This window comes from Lupinus angustifolius, chromosome LG18 (genome assembly GCF_001865875.1).
Source record: "Lupinus angustifolius cultivar Tanjil chromosome LG18, LupAngTanjil_v1.0, whole genome shotgun sequence".
Classification (NCBI taxonomy): Eukaryota; Viridiplantae; Streptophyta; class Magnoliopsida; order Fabales; family Fabaceae; genus Lupinus; species Lupinus angustifolius.
Genome location: NC_032026.1, coordinates 1108859 through 1132486, shown reverse-complemented (window position 1 = coordinate 1132486; position 23628 = coordinate 1108859). Strand labels below are relative to the sequence as shown.

Sequence of the window (23628 nt, the reverse complement as noted above, 5' to 3'; positions counted from 1 at the left end):
ATTTATGGGCATTTTCATCATATTCACCTGAATGGAGATCAGTTATTCCATATTTTGTATCTCATTATGTCTCAATCCAATAAAAAGTACATTTTTATATTATGAAGATAGGAAATTTTAGGGACAGAAAATCGTAGTTCCATCCCCTTCATATCAACCTAGTTATGATTTTAGGCCAAGTTGTTAAGAATTTCTGTCAGGATCATGAGATTAATAAAACAATTTGACTTGGAAGACAAGTTGTGGAATATTGCATAGTATTTCAATATATGTGGCTGAATAAACATTCATTGGGTCATTTGAATGAGATATATTTGGCGTTATCATGGAAAGGAATCTTCTTGAAAGGATTCTAGTAACATGCTTAATTAGTTTTATTTGAAAGGATTCTAGTAACATGCTTAATTAGTTTTATTTTTTGTTGAATTTTACAAAATGTACTTTAAGTAATTTTAAAATAGGGAAACTCTTTTTTTTAATTCAAAACAAGCTTTGTACATAATATACTTCAAGTAATAAGCTTTAGTATAGACTATAGAGTAATAATAATATATACACTACTCTAAGACAATTACCATTTTTATGAGTTAAATATCGATGTATTGTCTATATGCAATTTTTTAGAGTATCAATCGATCATTGATTTTCTTGTATAATATCACTTTTCAAGTAATTATCAGAAAAGTGGGGTTTTTAATGATATAAGAATGTATGATTAGTTAATTAATTCCAATTATATTATTTTTTATATTTACACTTTTTTTTTTCATTCTTACCTTCCCACGTTTCTTTAAATATCAGTAGTTCTTAATTAAGTTTTTGAGCAGTTTTTATTTTGTCAACTAATTTATAACTATGAGATTATAATTTATATTTGTAAATTAGCTATGAAATGAGCTTGGAGTAGGGTGAGTTTGTATATGAAAATTTATAGTTATGAATCTAGTTGATTGAATTAAAGTTGTTCAATAAAATACTAAATCTAGTTTAGATTGATTAAATAACTAAATCTAGTATATTTATTTTTTATTAATTAAAATTAAAATGTATTAAATTAATTAATCTAATATCATTAGATTATTTTGGGTTGAAGGTAAAAAACTATATTTGATACAAAAAAATATGATGAAAATGACACATTAAGTAAACAACATTATATGTGCCCACAAGTTGATCATGCCCAAAATAATATCATTTTTATCGATTTTCTATTACCAGAGAGGATTATGTCTAGTTTTAACAAGCAAAAAAAAATAGTACTAATGTATAATTTAAGTGAAAGTAAGAGAATAATTCTTTAGCATATATCTAATCCAACATGTGTTAAACATTATATAATAATCCAATCACATTACATCTCTAAATTGGATAGATACACCCACTCGGCCTCATCTTACACACTTGGTACCATCAGATGTTGGTTCAAGTGGTACATGTTTGATTTCCCTTAGGTAAGGTATCGGGTTCGAATCTTGTAGATGAAAAAAATGTCCACTGAGAGAGTTAACCCCATGTATATGTAAATGTTTCCAGCTCGGACAGAATTGCCTCAAATATGAGAATAGATGTGGAAAACCAAAAAAATCTTACACACTTGGTCATAAGTCATAGCATACACCGATAATTAGTCTTTGAGCATCATGGAAAAATAAGCACTATATATGTTCAAACATTGGACGTGGAAATCAAAAGAAATATGGGTAATGAACATGCTATTTTGTTCACCAGTCAAAATCAATCACATCTGACCACACTGTAATTATGGAGCCTCTAATCATTTGAGAGTTTCATTGTTATCGAGATATTGATAGAGTAAAGTGACACATTACTTCTTAAACCAAAACCTTAAAGCATTTGTTTCATGAGTTTTTTCCACTTATAAACTCTTTCAATTTTTCTTTCATATTAATTATGAAACTTCACACTTTAATAAATCCAACAATCTTAAAATGGAATGTGATCACGATAATGTTATATACATTTGATAAACTGCAATGTTAAGACTATAGTTGATGATGGAAAAAGAAACATCCCTACTTCAAAGAAAATTAGCCTCATATATTCTAAGAACCACCAAGAGTGTTCACATTGATGGTGTTAAATTTATCTAATTAATCAATTCAAATCATTAGTATACAAAGAAAATTAAGAGTAAAAGGACAAAAAAACTGATAAATCATTAGTAACTTTTATTCCATATATATGATTTTTATCATGATAATCAATCATATTTTATAAGATAAAATGATAGCAACACTGTAATTCTAAAGCTGAAAAGATAGATTGCATCACTGAAATCCAGTAGTTGAATATATGAAATGAACCTTTTCACTGAATGTACAATGTGTAATACTTCAGTTATGTCATACGACCTCCCAGACTCATATATATATTTTGAGTGTGTCACCTCTTAAGCTTAAGTATTGTCTGCAGTATTTTATTTCTTTCACCTATTAAGCTTAAATACTTCCTGCAGTATTTTATTCCCCTCTAGCTTAATGATAGCGACTCATTGGTATAGTGATTATTTATTCATGAGGTCACAGGTTCGAGTCGCGGAAGGCTCCAATGAGAGGAGAATAAAATATTGCATAATAAATTATTGTAGGGAGTATTTAAGCTTAATGAGTGGTACTCACAATATATTCATGGACTCAATACTGCATGAAGAGTAGAGTTAACCCTACAGATTTTGTTCCACCACTTGGTAGTGGGAAAGGATCATGACAAGTATACTTTATGTTTGTTATTTGGAACAATTAATCATGCACTTATTTAATATTGGATTCCTCAAAGTGGCCTTCTAATTTTTCAAAGAGGTATATAGTCAAAACCAAAAAAATGTATAATATTTATGGATTATAAGTGTAAAAATATATTCACAATCAATACAATCATATGAGTGAGCATGAGTCGAGTAAGATTTATTCCTTACCTCATCCTAAATATTAGTCGATTCATTTTTTTTGAACTCAGACCTAACCCTAGATCGAAGTTAACCTGATCCTAAATGTCGATTGGATCAGCCTTTGAGTCGAACCCGACTATACACACAGTTAAATATATTGGATACCCATTTTAGATAAAGTTTCCTTAATTAATATTACTTATTATTATGGACATGTAATTTGACATATAAAATGATATATATATATATATATATATATATATATTTTGTTAATCATATATATATGATGAAAAATTAGAGAATCGATTATACTTTCGACTAAAGAGATGTCTTTACTCCATACAGATTTAAGTATAGATACATACAAACATGACGACTGAGTAACCATGAGATCGGTCGGGTCGAGCCGGTCATGTTTGTCCTCTATTCGGTCATAAATATTGGTCGAATCTAATTTTCATACCCGAACTCAACCTTAGACTCGATGAGATCCAACCCATGATCGGGCCAAATTGAGTGAACGGGTAGGGCCGAGTCCTGCTCACCTCTATCATTCACCATTAATTTGTATTATTTTTATTTAAGAGTTAATATCAATGAATAGTGAAAAATATAGGGGCAATGTAAAAAAATAAATTACAATCATTAGTGTAAACATTTTTTTACTGGGAAACTAAGCAATAATTATTATGCATAGGATGAGGAAACTTGATATTGTATTATGCACACAATATAAAAATTTCATAACTTGTTGCAATCATTTCAATAGTTTATTATAATATGAGTGAGAAATTATTATTCAATTGAATCAATTGAGTTTCATATCACTCTTTTTTTCTTCCATATATATTTGCACACTGAAGCATTATAGATGTAGAATTAACCAAAATTATAAAATAAAATGTTGGTGAATTTTATAACACAACTTACATATCAAGTTATCAATGAAAGTAAAATAAAATTGACAATAAAGAATATTAAACAAAATAAAGAAACTTCCTAATTTGAGTAGGCCACACAAAAAATGTAACAATTATAAAAAAATAATAAAAATAAAAATATACAGCATATAGGAGCTATAAGATAAAATAGACAACTGCAAATGATAGATTGAAGAACACTGTAGATAATTAACAAGTCCCAACCTTCCTTGTCATATATCTATCCTTATATTCATCTATCAAATTAACAATTTATATGAAGATTCCTCTTGTTAATTAAAATATTGTTTTTTTTGTATAATCTCGTTCTACGACTAATGAACTGATTTCTTGTGAGATAATATATGTTTATCCCTTCAAATAAGTTTCGCTTTTAGGAATCGAATCATTAATCTTTTGATCTATCTGATATCTAGTATGACCTTACACTCTCACTATCATCTTAGATATTGTTTAGTAGATATATTTTACAAAGAAGAATATGAAAAGGACTCTCTAGAATTGACTAGTGAAATTGAAATTAACAATAAAAAACTATATAGAACGCATTATGTTTCTATCTGTTTATTGTTCTCAAAACATTTCACATGTCTCAAGGATTTAATATCAAAATCAGCTCTTTGTTTACTCAATTTGTCACTGTCTTCTATAATACCATTTTTTTGTGTGTAAATGATGTAACCACTTCCCACACCTTACATGTAAAATTTGTTTTGTACTAACAAGTATACTTCTTCTCCCGTAAAATCGAATATTTGTCATTTTCATTACATTAATCAAATATTTGATATCTTTATTATCATTAAGATCTAATGAGACCTTATAATATTAGACTAATACATTGTTAGTATATAAATTTATATAATATATAGAGAGAAGCTACTCTAAACTTAGCTCTTCACTTTAGAGAATATAGTGAAAATGTAACTATCAATTGGAGAATATTTTTCATTACATCTAACTGAAAACTAGTAATATAAAACAGAAAATGATGTTAACACTTTTGAATGATGGTGCCATTTTTTTCTAAGTAACCACTGAGTATTAATTAACTTTTAATATCGTATGATTATAAGGTCAAAATTTATTTTCCTTTTACATTTAAAGATAAAAGTTTCATCATATTACATGGAAAATCTAAATGTTATATCATGTTATTTTTTCCATTTGTTTTTTATGTATTTTTCTCTCGAGTACCGGAAACGTCCTGACCCATAAAAAATTCTCTCTCACTTCATACATCCTATATATGTGTGACTTATCCTAAATTTTGAAACGAAAATGAGTCCAACTATTTTAATTTGGTTCTATGGCTTCATTTCTTGTTATGCTTTTCACATAAAAATAAAACCATGCAATATTAGATTCTCATGCTTCTATAAAATAAATCAATTAACCTTGTGATATATTGTACGGACATTTTCACAAAATATTATTTTCAGGCACTAACTTTGCTGTTTGAGTCTGGAAGAGGTAGTGAACTTTGTTTTTTTCTTACATTAATTCTTCATTTTGATTATAAAAAAGAGCCACCAATGTTTAATTCTTCTTCATTTAAAGGTATTTTTTTTTATTTGAAAATTATATTATGAAAGAGTTTTGATATTTGGTATGAAATAATGAAATAAATGACTTAGGAAAGGAAATGATTAATCAAATTTTGTAATTATATGATGTAACCAAAATATCTTCATATCATAACCCTCCTCAAAATCTCTTTCTGAGTAACTTAATACTTTTCTTTATAATTTTTTATGTATTTTTTTTTACAGAATGCTAACCACCATCCGAGAATAAATATTATAAATTGATTCCTATAATCCCTTTAAAAATTGAAAGAAATATGTTTTTTTAAAAATGACTAGATTGATTTTGAAGCTTGAAAATATCAAATCTCAATCAAATTTCTTAGGAATCAAATTGTTCATGATTTTTTTCTCTAGAAAAGAATTAATTTAACATGGATATGAAAGATATTTTGTTTAGGAATCAATCTAGTTAGAATTTCTTTTTCTCTAGAACATATCAAATCTCAATCAAATTGGTTAGGACAAATTTGATTGATTTTTCATTACCATATAGGTTTCAAAATATCAACCTAGTTATAGTCTAGCGGTGTAAGGTCAAGTGTTTAATTTTTGAGATCGACACTTGTTATGAAGCAAAAACACACGACCTGAAAATGATTAGTTCATTATCAAAAAAGTAATGAGATATCTTTGGTAGTGCCAAAAATGAAAACCCTTACAAAATATGGTATTCAACTTGGACTTCCAGTATCATTAATGATTTAATAGGTATACACTGACAGTATAAATATTTTTTACATTGTACCAAATTATCCACCATTAATTTAATAACCACCGTTGACTCCCAAATAAAAGTAATACAAATCAACATAATATATATTCTTTTACAGTTACTCATCTAAAAAGTAAAACCTTAAAGCCTAAAACAAAACAAAAATTTAGAAGAATTTGCAACAATCTTTAAATTTCTGCACCCTCTGCAAGAATATGCAACAGTTTTCAATATAAAAGCCAAACTCAACTTTTATTGATGTGTTTATAGTTTATACAACCAACTTCCTCACTGCCCTTATTTTGTAGGACAAACATCTGGGTCAGGAAGTAAAAGTTGACAGAGTAGGACTTATTTTCTGGTATATAGCATAAAAAGCTAAAAGCTGAAGCAGATTTATTGACATAAGGACTTATGAGTCAGGCTTGGTTTGTAATCCATTTTCAACACAATCATATCTTGGGTGGCCATGGTGCCCCTGCCATGACTGCCTCAACCTCATGTATCTCCCTGGGACACTTTGTCATATTGTAGCAACCAGTGGCAGTAACAACCTGAGTACATCATAAACAAATACATGCTTATATACCACAACATCAGTTCACATCGGCGGGAGCACATCTTTTGTTTCACAATATGTAGTACTCTGTGTATCATGAGCTATGACTGGTTAGAAAAATGTTTAATAACTAAACTAGTAAGCTATCACAGCTCACAAGGAGCACATTTGCTCTTACATCAATTGTGATTGGTTTAAGAAAATGTATTTAAGTTAAAAATTTAATTTTTAAACATTTTTCTGGACAATCACAATTGACGACACATGCAGTGACATAAATTGTAGGACAGAAGATATGATCCCTCTCATGTCATATAGAGTTGTACAATTTGTGAGATAGCAAATGTGCTCCCATGCACATCGTATGTATGATAAGTTAAGAAAAAAGGGCCTAGTGAAATTGAACTGATGACTTCCGAGAAATAAGCTAAGTAAGTTTTCCGTTGCGCCAAGGCTCACCCAGATAGAAAAATCATTAATTTTAACTTGAATAGCATCATTGAAAAGATATAAATGATAAATTATCCTTTATCAAGGTTTAGAGAATGGAATACCAAAGCACTCTCAATTCGGACTCCACCAAAACCATGAAATCTGTTAATCACTTTCTGGTTGAAGAACTTAGAAAGTTGTGGACTATTCATGGCTGGAAGTAACAAAGAATCATTAAAGTAGCATCCTGGCTCCACAGTCATAACCTATAAGTGTAAAAGCATATAAGAGTATAAGACAACTACTACACAAGTCAATACTAGAAAAAATCAACACAACATAAAGTGTTTTGGCTTCACATGATTGTGTCACCTATAATGTGCAAAAACACAATACAAAACATAAACTACCCATAGTAGTTAGTGGTTATACTATTTATAGGAAGTTCCGGTAACTAAATAAACCGTAACTAACCATTCCTTCCTGAAGCTCTCTGACTGTACGCAAGTATTTTAACCCGGGTTCATTTATTCTTTTAAGGTCCTGAAAGTGAGAACAAAATTTCCAAGACTTCATACAAACAATAATTTATAAGACATTTTTATAACAAACGATATCGTGAATTCGGTACGATGTATTTTGGGTAAGAGGGAGAATTATGTAACTATGAGATAAGCTGCTGATACCTTCAAGTAGCCACCAGGGTCATGTGTGTCAATGCCAAGGAAATGTCCCAGACCGTGCGACATAAAAATACCGCCCAAGCGTGCAGACAACATGTCATTAACATCACTGCACCAAAAAATTACGAAAATGTTTCACAAAAGATCATAGAGATTGTATCATTATGTAAGTTTGCCACACAGAGATAGTAAATGTTACCCAACAAGTATGTTCCCCTTCTTTAGTGACTCCAGGATGACTTTTTCTGCCAATCTGCAATTTTCGAAAGGAGATGAGCAACAACACAATACTTTTTTCGGTCAAAAAGTCCCTTCATTATGGTTTTCACCATAACTTCGCTTCAAAATCAGAATACAAGGTAACCTTATTTAGCCTACTTACGCATACCAGCTTTGGCGTATCATGTACTAGTTTCATATAAAAGAAGTCTCGTAAAAATAATATAAAACGTGATGAATCACAGAGCCGGATATTATGCAATGGAACTGTGAACCATGTAACTATGGTCTAATTGATCCTTATTGGCGACTAGAATGACAATGATTTCTTAATCAACCTGGTGACAACTGACAACTAAATAAAGACTTATGATTCCAAAATAAGTTACCAACGACTCTGCTAATATCCAACGCAACAATGAAGTTAAATACTCAATATTGATACTTGGAACCAAGCTTGGGAGATATTTCAGGTACTTAAGAGAATTGATGTTGGTACTCATTCATACATATGCATATCAACCCAGGATACTCCAGGTTTCATTTCGGATATAACGGCATTATGAGCATCAAGGACAGCCTGCAGAACAAGGAAAGCAGAAATAAAGTATTGATAAAATAACTGCTATAAATCATTGAGTTATTGAGCTATGATAATGTGTGAGGGATTTGCACTGCAGAGGTTCAAACCTGCGCAGCGTGCACCTTAATTAAAGAAGTTATAATCTGTTTTTCCTTTGATAAGAGGTTTTATTAGAAAACACTTACATTATATATAAGAGATTGGTCACTTGTAAACTTTCCATTTACCTGCACAAAAAATTGAAAATTGGCATAAATGATAATTAGCATACTAATAATGACTTGGTTAGTTATAGATATTAATAATGACTAAAGAAATATGATGAATACATGAACAGACAAACTATGCAATTTTAGCAGAGGCATGTTGTTTCTCAAAATGGTAATGCATGTAAGAGTAGCAAAAGGACCAAATTTAGTTGCTACTTGGGTAGACTCACAGGGAAAGAACATGTTATGTCAGACCCATAGAAGTGGTATTCAGCTCCCATATCAAGCAGTGCAATGTCTCCATCTTCCAAAGTCTACAAAAGAGCCATGTTTTTTATACTTAAACACTTCAAAAAGTAACTATACATTAATCATCTATTTCAGACTATAACTTCATCTTCTTTAGTCTCTTTCTAAAGGAAATAGAGTAAGTTTTCAATGCTTGATTAGCCATATCGGCTATGTAGAAAATGCAGGAAAAAAATCGAGCAACCTTATGATAGCCAATAAACTATAATGACAATGACTGCAATGATAATGAGTTAATGAGGGAAAAAGCACTCATATACCGTACCTTGTCATTAGGAGTTGCTGCATTCCCGTAATGAAGAATAGCACTGCATTGATACCAGCATGTTATGAAGGTTATCACATATACGCGGTATTACAAAATTACAAACAGCATTTTAAGTTAAAAAGTGTAGATGATTCTTCAACTATCTTAGCCAAAACAAGTCTGATAGGGCAGCAGCATATTAAACATTAGCCAATCAGTATATAATTTCATTTGAGATATGAAGTCGCTCGTAGAATTGGGCATCGATCAAAGTTTAACTGAACTGAAGACATTTGTAACGACATTTACTGCGACAAATACAGTTATATTATAGAAAATATGTACCTATTTTCACCAGTAGGACAAATACAGGTGTATGAGCAATGCCTACACCCACCATACATGTAGGTGTGGTGAAGAAACATGCTTTCAAGCTGATACTCTTTCATACCCACTTTTACATTCCTCATAACCTGTTTCATAGTAATTGTACATTGTCACTGACATTGTAAGCATTTTCACAAACATATTCAAATACAAATGAGATGGTTTCCAATATATATGCCTTCATAGAACATATCAAATGAATATTTAAAGAAAAAACTGAAGAAATAAGCAAAAGTTAAAGTATTACCTCGATATGCGCTTCAGAGCTTATATCATTCGCATATTGAATAAGAGCAATTTCCATTTCTGTCTTGATGACACGACATTCCGTCAATAAAGGATGCAAAGTCGTCAAATCCTTATCAAACTTATCAATGCCCTGCAAAAATTACAATCATAAATATACAGATTCTGAGAACCCTGTTTCCTAAGAAAGATACTGATAAGTATAAGGTTAAAAAACTACATATATGAAGGACTAAACCGTAGTTATTTGTAGTATTGGTTCCGGTGGGTGGTACCCAGTTCTTTTACAAGGAATCCGGTAAGTAAGGTAAATGATGAAAACATGTAACTATGGACTATGCTAAACACATTGTCCTAATGAAAAAATAAACACTTTTAGGAAAATCGAGAAAAGGAATCAACAGAATTACCAACCTGAAACTCTGCTGGTTTAGCGAAATTATTGCTATCAGTGTTAAGACCATACAAAAGAAATAGTAATGGTGTCCCTGAACCCTGGTAGCGTTGTTCCAAAACACTTGCAATTTCATTAGTAAAGCATGCTTTATCAACCTTGTAGTGTTCCTGCAATGAGCAAATGTGAACAACTAAACATACTTCTCATGAATCCAATCAATATTTTGGTTAAATCACTTCTGGTAGGTCCCTATAGCTGAAAACATTTTTAATCAAATCCCTATACTTCGAAGAAATACACGACTTTTCGAGTCTTAGATTACAAAAATTCACTGAGAATTTAATTAAAGACATTTGAAATATCAGGACCTATGAATCACCTTAAAGTAAGAAGGTTGATTGATCTCTCCCAACCAAACAGCATAATCATCTGGTAACCTAGGAGCAAATAAGATAGTTTCCCCATTTGCAACATCCTTAAAAAAACAAAGACAAATACAACTCAATTTTGCAAATTTCTAATATTCATGTGCATCATAAGAAGAAAATAATAGTGTTGAAGATGAAAAGAACTAACAATAGCTGCATAAAAACCAGGTTCTTTGACTCCAAACAAGTATGCAAAGTAACTCTCCTGTCTGCAAATTAATTAACAGCTATCATTATAAGTATAATGTTCATTGTTTTAAATTGTACTTCGGCCGTAATATTGCGGTTTTAGTATCCGAACAACAACATAACAACAACCGCGACTGCAGTCTAACAACGACTGCAGTAAAACACGATATATCAATAATCGCAACCGTAATTTAAAACACTGTAAATGCGAATTATTAGGAGAATTGAAAGCGATGATGAACCTGAAGAGATCGACGTGATCAGTGTCATGACGCATATGTTCTTCACCACCCTGTAGGAAAATCAGATTAGAATTTCAAGAGTAAGTATTCAAAGCATGAAGAGAGTGAGAGAGTGAGTGAGTGTGAGAGAGAACCTGAAGAAGAACGAAACCATGAAGGGGACGAGAAGAGTGAGAGAGGTGTTGATGAAGGGATTCTAGAAGCTTCTTACGATTTCTGATATGCAGTTCCATTGGAACTTGTGGTGGCAACAGGGATGAACCTGAAGCCATGGTTTCGGATTCTGTAATAACAGATACAAAAGTGATTATGCAAAAGTGATTATATTTCACTCTTTAGACCTTATCATCCACTTGTAGGACCATGGAAATCTTGTCTTTTTCGGTCAGTTTGCTAGTTGAGTTTTTTAGAGCGAAAAAAGAGAAAAAAATAAGACTTTAGACTCATCTCATACGTATTTAGAATCTAAATTCTTCGATTTCTCTTCTTCCTCTCCAAACAACTCGGAAACAGACCCTTAGTATATATTTAGAATCTAGAACATTTTAACATCAATGATAAAAACAAGAGATATGAATATTGGTTGTGATTATTCATATTTAATACATGCAATCACGACCTTTTATGGTTTCGACTATAGTTACATGGTTCGTAGTATCAATATCGAGCATAGATTCTATGCAAACATAACTAAGTCTAATGTTATAATGAATTTGGTACATGGTAAGTACAAAAATAATTGTTACAAACTTAGAAAGAAAAATTGTGGTTAACCTCTAATGCAACCTAGGATATGTTTTTGACCCAAGTTAACATAACATGTGTCTGAATTAGTGCACTAGAGAATAGAACACTACAGACAAAAACAATTTACCAATGTGGAAAGGTAAGGGAATGAATAATAAGAGTAAAAGCAATGCAGAAAAAATAAAGGGTTGGTTTTTTTGTTATTGTGCAGTGTCTGAAGTTTTAGCCTATGTTGTATTTTATAATTGTCATGAAAGAAGAGTCATTTTTATTTTGCAACGTTATGATGTTAAATGCAATAAAATGGCATGGCATTAGGGTAACTGATTTTGAATAAAACGTGATCAATTAGTTTTATGACTGTTAAACCATGAAATTATGGCGAGTAATAAAAGCTAACAAAATCAAAGGCAGATAAAAACGAATAAGGATTCGGCAAGTAGATAACTTTACATGTGTTTTCAATGATAAAAGTGTTATTTTATTGCATATAAAAGGATAAAAATGTCTTATCATGTGATTGTTTTCTTTGTTTTTTTTAGTATTTGCCTCTCCATTAATGGAGAATATCCTTACTCGATAAAAGTTGTCAAAAAACCATTGTGTTGATTAATTTTTGTTTTTTTGTTTAACAAATGGTTACATATTATTAATGAATTAATCTTTTTCAATTACTTACTTATCTCTTTTAATAAATGTTATTAATCAACACCTTGTAGCTCATTTGGGGATTTGTTTTTTAAATAAACACAATCATTTCTTTTTTAAGACTTTTTGTGGGGAAAGTAAATATATCGCACTACTTGTCCTCTTTTCTTTGGTGTGCAATGAGACTAGTGTGAAACATATATTAGCATTTATGTGTTACTTTTTTATACGAATATGGTGATTGATAATAATAATAATTATATAGTCAATACATACATATTAAACATGTATGTGACATAGATTACACCTAATATTAGAATTAAAGACGTCAATTTTATTTATAAGAAACAAAAAATCAATTATTTACTAACCTTGTATTGTGAGGCATTGTTCTCTTCCTTAGTTTCTAATTACTAACCTAGAGTGCATGTTAAATCTCCTTTTGAAGGTTTTATCTTGCTAAATCTGTTATTATTTCTTTACCTATTTATACCATATAGAGTATGTTGTTCATGTAAAGTATTTGTAATGACATTAACAAGATATCAAGGAACTTTATCTGGGGAGGTGATGCTAATAAGTAAAGCCTCAATCTGGTTATATGAGATATATTCTAACTAAGAATAAAAATGATGGTGACTTTGAGATTTGTGACTCTCGCTCAGTCAATATTTCTCTTTTAGGAAAGTTGTGTTGGAACATGATTCAAGAGAACAATAAGCTATGGTGCAAGATTCTTCGTGAGAAGTATCTTGAGGCCTCTTGTGTGGTGCTTGCTAAGTAATATTATGAAACTCAAACCGAACATCAAACTAGAAGATGTCTCGTATTTGGTTTAATCGGTTTAAATGGTTAAACCGTTTGATCGGACTGATTGATTTTATCTATAAATATATGATTATGTTTAAATGCAAAAAAATAATTAATAATTATGCATAATTATATTGAAGTAACATCTCTCCATCTTTTTTGGGACCGGACTAAAACAAAACAGTAGAGTGATGTTCCCTTTTCAAAATTTTAAGTTAATCGTCTAGTTCACTTCTAGGTTATTCTAGTTTAATCGGGTTTAACATGGTTGGACCGAAATTACCCTTATTCAAAGTAGTACAACCCCTCATTCAGTTAAGACTGCAAACCATAGCCGTTTTCAAATACTCTCAGCGACCAGACAAATCGGACACCCGGTCTAGTTCGATTCTTACAACACCGATACTAAGACTAAGCTGACAGACTCACCCGTTTGAAAGAGTATTGTGAAGGTTACAATGGAACTAAGGAATGGATTCCGCTTGTAGTTAGGAGATGGTGATCAATCCTTCTAGTAAGACAATAGGTCTAATATCGACAAGTTTTGCATTATGGCTAATTATGTTCATATTTTTGATACATCGGTTAAGAGTGAATGATTGATGGAAGGAATGCTTAGTTAAGAGTAATGTTTTGCGCTATGGTTGATTATGGTCATACTCAGTTAAAAGTAAAGGATTTATGGAAGGAATGCTCTTGGGGGTTTACCTCTATTTGCACTTTGATTCTCAATTATGTGAAGGACATTATTACTTCTATTCTAATTATGTCTTCAACGAATACCTTTGGCTCTTGGATTTGGGAGGCCAATGCTACAGAATGTTACGGTGCATATTCAATGTGGACAAGGAATGATGATAATGTTGTTCCTTCCACCGTACACTAGAATTGGTTGTGGAGGCTTCATGTCCTAAAAAATGTGAAGTTTCTTTGTTGGCTCTCTACTCATCAACCTTTACCGATAAACTGCCTCCGCTTTAGGAGAAATTTGACAGATTCACTTATATGCAGCCGATGTAATAATGTTATTGAAGATCTTCTTCATACTTTTAGAGATTGTAGAAATTATGGTATCTTATGGTGTCGTTTGGGGTTTATTAATTTAAGTTTCTTGACCAATCATTCTTTTATATATTGGCTAGTGGAGAATACGAGAAATGCGAAATGGTAGATTCTTTTTAGCAGGTTTATGGTGGATTTGGCGCTGGCATAATAATAACATATTTGGCATTTCTCCTTGGAACATATCATTTGTTGCAAGAAATGTCCATCCTGATTTTTAGAGATTCATGTGCTACTAAATCCTTTTCGCATGAAGTTTCTATGTCCGGTATCTATTGGTGTCGTCCACCACCTAGCCGAGTGAAACTAAACGTGGATGGAAGCTGTGAGTTTTATGCTCATATCATTAGAGGTGGAAGAGCTATCCAAAACCCGGACAAACAATAGCTTTCAGGTTTCTATGGTAATTTTGGTGTCTGGTCGTCCCTTACTTGTAGAACTTTTAGCTATTGAACATGGTCTTCATTTGGCTTAGAATTAGGGTCATCGTTCTGTCGATTTGGAAAGTGATTGTCTTGAGGTTATTCACATTATTTCTGATAGGATGAGGACCAGTTTGCAGTACCTAACTCAAGTTCTTCATAACATCAATGTTTTACTTAAAAGAATTTGGGATGTTCAAGTGAAACATATCTTCCAATAGGGTAACATGTTCGGTGAATACATGACCAAACTCAGTTTAGACCCTCATAATACAATTACGTTATGGGATATTCCATCACCTGAAACTCAAACCATTGAATCTATCCCATGTCTTTATTTCCATTATACAAAAAAGCCAAATTATGCATAAGACACGTTATCAATTAGGATAGTTTTATTGAGAAGGAATATAAATAGAGTTGACATTTGTAGATAGTCGCTAATTTACTATTACTACTTAAAGATCTTGCAATAGCCCTTCCTTTGGGTACATTAAGGATTTGTTTTGTTTGAGAGTTGTATTTTGGAGGGGAAGGAAGAGAAATGAAAGGCTTGAGAGTCATTTCACAAGTGTATTTCATGACTTCTAAGCCTTCTCTTTCCATTTCTTCCCCTCCAAAATCCAACTCCAAACAAACCCTAATGGGCTTAACTAAACACAACCCAGCCCAAACTTCTCAATAGATAGTATATTATTAAAAATAAATAAATAGAAAAACAAATCAGAACACAAGGTTTTGTTTTTTCACTATCTTTGTAGCTAACGTTGTTAGTGGTTGCAGCGTCGCAAATCAACGTTGGCGACGAAACCCAATCTCAATTCTCCGATTACTACATTCTTTCTTTCACTATATAAATTAGGTAATAACAAGGTTTTTCTTGTTCAGATCTTCTCTTTTTTATTCTCTGCTCTTTTTCATTAATCTGAAATATGTGTTTGTTTATTTGTAATTAGTATAACATGAAAAGTTTGAATTTTTAGGGTTTTGAGTTATTACCGAGAACCCTATTTTCCGTTTAAAGTTTAGATTAGTTTGCTCAAATGGGATTTACTGAACAACTAAAACGTTTATGCTAATTCATGTTTTTTTATAAAAATAAATAAGTCTTTGTTTTAATTTTTCATTTTATATTGATGGGATGCTCAATGATAAAATAAATAGCACAACAACAATCAATTCTGGTTTCCGGGTGGTGGAGTCGGCTACATGAATCGAAGGACGCCTTAATAATAATCAGCAAAGTGAAATTCTCTATCATAAATCAGCAAAGTTGTTCACTGATAAGGAAATTGTCAATCTATGTCGAAGGCTATATTGTGTTCTACATGTCGAAAATTGAGATTTAATGAAAATTTCAGAGGCACAAATTCAGCTACAGCCATGAAATGCCGCAATTTGTGCCCTTTGATTGCAGCGGAGTCTTCTTGATCCACTATAAGGAAAAATTTTAATGCAACCAAAGCGGAATTGCAATATTGAAGAGTCAGAGTTCCCCCTGTTGGGAATTACAAAGAAGGAAAGCGAAACTAGATACTATAGTCACAGAAAGGGTTGAGAGAAGAAGAGAGAATTCGATCTGAATCTTTATAGGCATGATCATTTCTTATGTTTTGCTTTGCTTCATTATGGATGCTTTTATACCGATGCATCTTAACTACAAGTAAATGTCATTTGTGTAATATTGTTACATCTGTCATAATAGAATGATAATGAATTTAGCCGTATTCTAACTAACTACCAGCTGGCATTCGATGCCTTCACTACAGTTCTAATTATTACTTGAAGAATAAGCCTTTCAAGATCAAGTTTCTTTATTTCCTGAATATTTTCAGTGAGTAGCAGGGTATAGGGTATTTGAAATGAATGTTAGTTTTTGTGGATTAGAATTGTTATATATTTTTCTGCTGATGGCTCATTCTACATCGGCCTTTTTGTCTTTTGGTCCAGGTTTTTGTTCTGCTTAACTTGTAGATTTGATGGCATCGAGTTTAAGAAACTTTCAGACCAAAGCATGTCAAGCATCCCAATTTGTAGCAAAGCATGGAACTGCTTACTACAAGCAGTTGTTGGAGCAGAACAAGCAATACATTCAGGAGCCTGCTACCGTAGAGAAATGCAACTTACTGTCAAAGCAACTTCTTTACACACGCCTTGCTAGGTTATATTTTCTCCAACCTTGTTAGTTTTCGTAAATAATGTTGATCACTTGATTCACTGCATTGTCTGTGTAAATTTCTGTAGTTTTATATGATTTCTGGTCATATCTAAGGGCCCCTTCCTTCCCACTTGTCGATGAAGGGAGGAAGTTCTGGAGGCTGAGGTTGCAAGTTTTGAATGAACTGTTCACTCATTTTGTGCCACTGTTCACTCATGTGGGTTTGGCGCCGACACTTGAAAAGAAAAACAGAGTAGACATGTGTAGTCTTGTTATGAATCATCTTAACTTTATATTAGATTAGTATTAATACTAGTTTTTGCATGTTATTTTTAAAACATGGTCTGGGGTCAGTGGATCATCATTAATCCTTCCTTAGCATTTAAATCAGTAGCTTGGTTGTGAAACATGGCATAGAATCAACTTCTGCCATACATGGGTATGCTGATTGATCCATGATGCTTCATACCAGCATTTGTTTAGTGCTAAACCTTAACTCGATTTCCCTGCAGCCGATTGTTTAGCAATAAATTTGATGCAAGTTAATGACCAAGAATAAGTGCTTGCAGAGGCTTCCTTTGCAAAATCCAAACCCTCCACTGGGATCTGAGCATAAGGAACATGCTTAAGTAAAGTTCTGCATAGTGCAAGCCACTTTTTCTTACATTTTATCAACATTTCTGACCTGAACTTCTATTGTTAAAAACAAAACTAGGTCTAGTATTCTTTGTTTTCTCAATCGAGTCTGGATGTTGAATATTTTTGCCTGACCTTATCATTAACTCTCGAACTGTATCTCTTGAATTTTATCAATCAACTCTGGAGTGTTGAATCCTGTTCTATGCTAATTTAATTGTGCTTCCGATACTATATGGTGTCAATAAACAAGATTTATGATAGAGCATTATGACGTCGTTTGATTCATGTAGCCAATCCTACCTAGTGGGATAAAAGCTTCGTTGTTGTTGCTTCTGATACTATATATAAATCGTCAATGTTATGCAGTATTCCTGGCCGTAGGGAAGCCTTCTGGAAGGAAGTCGATTATGTGAAGCAATTATGGAAGAACAAGCAAGACTTAAAAGTTGAAGATGCAAGTATTGCTGCTTTGTTTGGTCTAGAATGCTTTGCATGGTTTTGTGCTGGTGAAATTATTGGAAGGGGATGCACTTTTACTGGTTACTATGTCTGAGAATAACCACTTCAAGGTCTAGGATATATACATTATGGGCCATTCTACATGCCAATTTGTGTTATTCTGAAAAAATTTCCCCTCATTTTGAGAAAAGCTGAGAAACTAGTGGTTAACTTTGATTAGCCTCAATAACCCCTTATATTGAAAGCGGGATAGAACTTGCATAATAATAGAAAGAGTATTTTTTTTGCTTGAAAATTTGTTCTATAGCTAACAGTAATCTTTTATTATTATATTTCATGGTCATAATGGCATTTTGGTTTCAATATTTTTAGTGTCAAGATTTGAAAATGCATCATGAAACTGAACTTACACATTAAGTGTCACATAACCAACATCTTTCACTCTTGAATATCAAGAGAGAACAGCATGAACTCATAATTGTTAGGGTCAAAGGTAAAATGCCAATTAAAAAATATGGTAACAGATTATTGTTTTGACATTTTTTAGAAGTTGTGAATTTAATGTACGACTTTTGTACAAAAGTCGTGACACTCTTTAATGACTTCTAGATGTGTTATTTATATTGTTTAAAAGTCGAATTTTCAATGTATCAATTCTGAGTATTATTTTTTAAGTATAGAATCTATATTTATCATATATAAAAAAATGTGTTGTCTCATTTTCTGTATCACTTCTATGTCCTATTACTTTTGGTTAGTTGAAACAAATTATTTAAGTTCAAATTGTAATTATTAAATATTTTTCTGATGAATGATATTTTCTGGCACATGGAGTAACACAAATGAGTGAAATAATAGATGTAGATCCATTATTTTTGTTGTCATCACTACCCATACCGACACATTAAACATGATAGAAGCTCATATTTTCTTGATATGATATAAATATTATATACACCTAATATAAGAACATTATTATGTATTATTATCAGAAAAAATGTGGATCCTAAATATAGAAAGGATGAGAGATGATGGTATATTGAATGATCAACATAAAAATAATAATGATATCTCTTGGTACAATAGAAGAAATATATTATTCTTAATTTATGAAGATCTACAATAATTATAAAATAAAATATGATGTCCAAATATAAATAAAATTGAACAAACAAGGCGTTGTGTTTAAAGGTGTAAGGCCTAACGGAATCCTCAAGTTTGAATATCGGGTATTCAAAAAAAGGGGAGGCCATGCTGTACAAAAAATTGATATTTGTCATCTCATAGGAAAGTTATTTATTATTTTATAAATCTAATAGGAGAATTTATAGGAAACAAGAAAAAACTAATCTATCAACCCTAAACCTCACTCCAAACCCTAATTTCTAAATCTCCATTTTTTTATCTCAATCAATCACTATTCCACTTTTCCCATTCCAAATCTTTGATTTTGATCTACCCCTTTGCTTTTCCACGCAAATCGGTTTTCGAATTCTCAATCTCGATTCAATTCCCTTCTTCCACACACAAGGGTGTTATTCTAAATTTCAACCTCTCCTATATCTAATCAATCATGTTTACTCGGATTTTCGGTAAACCTAAACAAGAAGCCAATGCACTAACAACTCTGGACAAGTTAAGCGAGGTAACCTCGATTTAATTTTCTATAGATATTCGTCTTTCTCTAGTTTTCGATTTTTTGTGGATTCTGCATTTTGTATTCGAATTACGTGTTGAATATACTCTAATTCCAATATAGTTCCAATTTTACACCCTTAATTGCGTTAACTATGATGCAAGTTACACTTGAACAATGAATAGGAAGCTCCTGTGTGTTGTTGATGTTGAATATCAATTGCTTTATATCTCAGTTGATCCTTTTTAATTTCTTCTCAAATGTAATTTTTTTACAAGATTATGCATAATACTTCTGAAGGGTTAGAGGGCACGTTTTTTTCGGAATGTTTGGTGTGCCAATCCACCCATTTTAGTGGAACTAAAGTGTCATACTTCTTAATTTCATGCTCTGTTATATGCTATTTATAAAATACAAAAAACATGAAATAGAATCGGCATGCTCTCTTCCGTTGTGTTTTGATACGTCTACCAAATGCTACGTCTATGTTCCTCTTGCCATCTTATAATTTTGTCCTTTAGTGTTATGGATATTGCATGACTGTAGCTAAGCTTATAAAGTAAATATAGTAACATCATTATCAGAGTATTCTTGCATGTTTTCATTATCTGATTTTTTTTCTTATTATGCCATGTGTTTTAGCCTTTGTATTTTATTGTTGCGATAGTTTTTATTTTCTAAGCATCATTTGATCATGTTTATTGGTGCAATTTTGAATGTTTTGTTCGTTGAATCATGTAGACACTTGAAATGCTAGAGAAAAAGGAGAATTTGCTCGTTAAAAAGGTGGCAGCAGAAGTTGAAAAAGCTAAAGAATTCACTAGGGCAAAGAATAAAAGGGGTATGTAGAAAACGCATGCATACTTGATCTAGAGAATATCATTGGGACATGCAACACCTCCCCTCTACTTGCTTTCATTTTTATTTGTGTTACTGTGGAGATTATGAACATATGTTTTGATAAAATTTCAGTTAAGTTTTTAATGATTTTTTATCAAGAATCATGTATCAAGCTTGCCAATGTGACCTGAGCTCCATTTGGTGTGGTGCAATGGTGTTGGTGAGCATAGGAATGAGCCAAAAGTTTTTCCAGTTATTTTGGGATATAAAAGGCCATTCCATCATTGAGACAGTTGCCAGTCCCTCCAAATTTGAATGGGGCTGCTTTCCGAGGGAATGACCATTCCATTCCATCAAGGTTGATTGTGACTACCTTTTCACTCTGTACTTTCTTAAAATGATAAAAAATTCCTTTAACTCTGTTGCTGACACAATCACCTTCACATCCAAACCCACGACCATCGTAACCCCACCACTTCGTGGGACAATTTAATTTATTATATCCATTTATTTAATTTGGTTTGCCAAGGGAACATAAAATTCATTTCATTTTTGACTGCATAGCATTGCTCTCATGTGTATGATTAAATACAAATGATCATGGACCGCAAAGCTTTCATCTTGACTTGTGTGGTTTTTTTTGTGCTGAGAATCTGCAGTATGTAGACACCGTAGGCTTGAACTCTAGTTTGCAATAACTTCACATCTAATTTAGTCATGTGAAACATGAATGTTGATTAAAATATTAGATTTAACGTTGTATAACACTTTTCCTTTTGAATTTCTGCTTCATGCAGCGGCAATACAATGTTTGAAGAGGAAGAAGCTATATGAACAGCAAATAGAACAGCTTGGAAATTTCCAGTTGCGCATTCATGACCAGGTATGAATCCAACTTTTGAATTCAGTAGTTAAGACAAAGGTTCAGTTTCCTGAGCTTCATTTACATCTTAATGTCTTATGCTGGTCATTTGTATTATAGATGATAATGCTGGAAGGTGCTAAGGCAACCACAGAAACTGTGGACGCCTTGAGAACTGGAGCTGCTGCTATGAAGGCTATGTCAAAAGCAACGTAAATAGAACTATTTATGTTATAAGATATTTAGTGATTCTGCACTTAATATGTTCTACATTTCAGTTGTTTTTCTTGTTCTAAAACTTGAAAAGTTTACTTTTTGTGATATGGAAAAATATCTTCATGCACATAATTGCCATAGATTCATGCTCTTTTTCATCTTACTTAATGGGCTGCCGATTATGACGTTGTTGAGTTACAATATTTCAGGAATATTGATGATGTTGACAAGACCATGGATGAGATTAACGAGCAGACTGAGAACATGAAACAGATTCAGGAAGCATTGTCTGCTCCAATTGGTGCAGCTGCTGATTTTGACGAGGTCATCATGATTTTTTCTTTCTTTTGGGTTCTATGTGAACAAGATTTTTGCACTTGTTGATTGACTTGTAACGTTATTGAGAATTGATCTATGTATTATGGTATACATCTGGGCACCCTTCTGAATCATTTGCCTTTTCAGGATGAATTAGAAGCAGAACTTGAAGAGCTAGAAGGTGCTGAGTTGGAAGAACAGCTTCTTCAGCCCACGACTACAGCTCCAGCAGCTCCCGTGCATGTTGCATCTGGGCTGCAACCAACTAGACCTGTTCCATCAAAGCCCACTCCCGAGGAAGATGAATTGGCAGCTTTACAGGCTGAGTTGGCACTTTGAGCAGGTCCCTTTTCTCAGCTGCAACCCTATTCATTTATGCTATCTTTGACTTAACTTGTTTTAGTTTCATTAGTATTTGAATTGTTTGTATATACACCAGTTTCTTGTTTGGTATATACCTATGCCCATTTGAGTTCACTTGTATGATCATAGTATGAAATGAACTGCTTGAGATTGTTTGTTAGTAGATATTATGACAAACTCACTTCATGCAGTTCTTATTGATTCTGGTGATGACTTTGTTTAGGCCATAATTTTGCAGGCATTGATGTGCATAATGACAAGTGGCCTCTATATAGAATTGTAACCAGTGACATGGAGAATTCCGTCTTTTCGCACTTGTTTATCTGTGTAAAACCAATTGAACAGAACAGTGGATGTATATAAAGGTATGACAAAGTTGATCAGTTCTTCAAAACTTGTACTTTCTTATGGGATAAATTTGTCACCCACCCTTTTGGATGTCTTGTTTTTTCAGAAAGTTCAAAACCCCTCTTTTCCTTGTGTTGTTCTAGTCGAGTTCAAAGATTTATCAATGCGTATCTCAAACTAGATTGAATAAAAACTGGTTGACCTAGGAGCTAGAGCAGGCCATGGTTGTGAGTAAATTTGTTTTTGTTAGTTTATTAGGATTTGTTTGTGCGGGTTCCGGGAGGGGAAATAAGAGAAAGAGAAGGCTTCAAAGTCATATTATATGGGTCTGTTTGCGAGTTTGGTTTTGAAGAGGAAGGAAGGGAAAGAGAAAGCTTGAGAGTCTTCTCAGAAATATATTTCATAGTTTTCAAGCGTTCCCTTCCAAAAATCAACTCACAAACAGACCCTAAGTGTATTTCATGGTTATAATCTTTCATTTCTATCCAATATTTCCCAAAAATCAACTTGCAAAGAAACCTTATTAAATTTCATTCTAGTAAAAAATAAGAACAAAGAACACAATACTAGATCCCTCAAAGTCACCATGAAGTTTGGTTATAGATTTAGTGTAGATAATTATAGATTAAAGCTTTAGCATTTTAAGTGTGTCTAAATGATATTGATAATTAGAGAAGTTCATGATCACTGTGAAGTAGCAATTTTTTATACATGACAGAAAAGACTATAAAAGAACAACTGATACATAACTAGCCATACAATATCACCACCATTTCCTCACTCTTACTATTGTAGTTGTGACTACTTTGACCGGTCGCCA

The 23628-nt window shown here is 32.2% G+C and overlaps 3 protein-coding genes across 9 annotated transcripts; 2 read left to right on the top strand and 1 right to left on the bottom strand.

Annotated features, from left to right (window-relative positions):
- LOC109333358 (xaa-Pro dipeptidase-like) lies at nucleotides 3820–12073 on the bottom strand. Of its 3 annotated transcripts, none has more exons than XM_019568817.1 (17): nucleotides 11415–11615; nucleotides 11281–11330; nucleotides 10998–11058; nucleotides 10801–10896; nucleotides 10439–10588; nucleotides 10026–10157; nucleotides 9737–9864; nucleotides 9410–9452; nucleotides 9066–9149; nucleotides 8812–8853; nucleotides 8553–8623; nucleotides 8024–8077; nucleotides 7828–7933; nucleotides 7616–7684; nucleotides 7264–7407; nucleotides 6555–6704; nucleotides 3820–3833 (listed from the first exon to the last, which is right to left on the bottom strand). In XM_019568817.1, the coding sequence occupies exons 1-16, from the start codon at nucleotides 11550–11552 to the stop codon at nucleotides 6603–6605; spliced, it is 1470 nt and encodes a 489-aa protein (XP_019424362.1). In that variant the 5' UTR covers nucleotides 11553–11615; the 3' UTR covers nucleotides 3820–3833; nucleotides 6555–6602. The 3 variants fall into 3 exon arrangements, with proteins under 3 accessions (XP_019424362.1, XP_019424361.1, XP_019424363.1); XM_019568816.1 differs by lacking the exon at nucleotides 3820–3833 and adding an exon at nucleotides 12055–12073 and having other exon boundaries at nucleotides 6375–6704; nucleotides 11415–11563; XM_019568818.1 differs by lacking the exons at nucleotides 3820–3833; nucleotides 8024–8077 and having other exon boundaries at nucleotides 6375–6704; nucleotides 11415–11616.
- On the top strand, nucleotides 15688–18514 carry LOC109333229. Its single transcript, XM_019568592.1, has 3 exons — nucleotides 15688–15832; nucleotides 16922–17130; nucleotides 18133–18514. The coding sequence occupies exons 2-3, from the start codon at nucleotides 16949–16951 to the stop codon at nucleotides 18317–18319; spliced, it is 369 nt and encodes a 122-aa protein (XP_019424137.1). The 5' UTR covers nucleotides 15688–15832; nucleotides 16922–16948; the 3' UTR covers nucleotides 18320–18514.
- On the top strand, nucleotides 19557–23036 carry LOC109333227 (vacuolar protein sorting-associated protein 32 homolog 2-like). Of its 5 annotated transcripts, none has more exons than XM_019568589.1 (7): nucleotides 19557–19870; nucleotides 20603–20702; nucleotides 21499–21584; nucleotides 21684–21775; nucleotides 21989–22103; nucleotides 22245–22436; nucleotides 22699–23036. In XM_019568589.1, the coding sequence occupies exons 1-6, from the start codon at nucleotides 19799–19801 to the stop codon at nucleotides 22434–22436; spliced, it is 657 nt and encodes a 218-aa protein (XP_019424134.1). In that variant the 5' UTR covers nucleotides 19557–19798; the 3' UTR covers nucleotides 22699–23036. The 5 variants fall into 5 exon arrangements, with proteins under 5 accessions (XP_019424134.1, XP_019424132.1, XP_019424135.1 ...); XM_019568587.1 differs by having other exon boundaries at nucleotides 22245–22440; XM_019568590.1 differs by having other exon boundaries at nucleotides 22245–22440; nucleotides 22689–23036.

Bases quoted from the DNA above. Each gene is read 5' to 3' on its own strand.
- LOC109333358 (XM_019568816.1), bottom strand. From the start codon at position 11,552: ATGGCTTCAGGTTCATCCCTGTTGCCACCACAAGTTCCAATGGAACTG. The intron at 9,150-9,409 runs GTACGGTATATG...GCTCTTTTGTAG, and splicing joins CAGCAACTCCTAATGACAAG to ACTTTGGAAGATGGAGACAT. The intron at 7,934-8,023 runs GTAACATTTACT...TTTTTGGTGCAG, and splicing joins AAGGGGAACATACTTGTTGG to TGATGTTAATGACATGTTGT.
- LOC109333229 (XM_019568592.1), top strand. From the start codon at position 16,949: ATGGCATCGAGTTTAAGAAACTTTCAGACCAAAGCATGTCAAGCATCC. The intron at 17,131-18,132 runs GTTATATTTTCT...AATGTTATGCAG, and splicing joins CTTTACACACGCCTTGCTAG to TATTCCTGGCCGTAGGGAAG.
- LOC109333227 (XM_019568589.1), top strand. From the start codon at position 19,799: ATGTTTACTCGGATTTTCGGTAAACCTAAACAAGAAGCCAATGCACTA. The intron at 21,776-21,988 runs GTAAATAGAACT...ACAATATTTCAG, and splicing joins AAGGCTATGTCAAAAGCAAC to GAATATTGATGATGTTGACA. The intron at 22,104-22,244 runs GTCATCATGATT...TTGCCTTTTCAG, and splicing joins CAGCTGCTGATTTTGACGAG to GATGAATTAGAAGCAGAACT.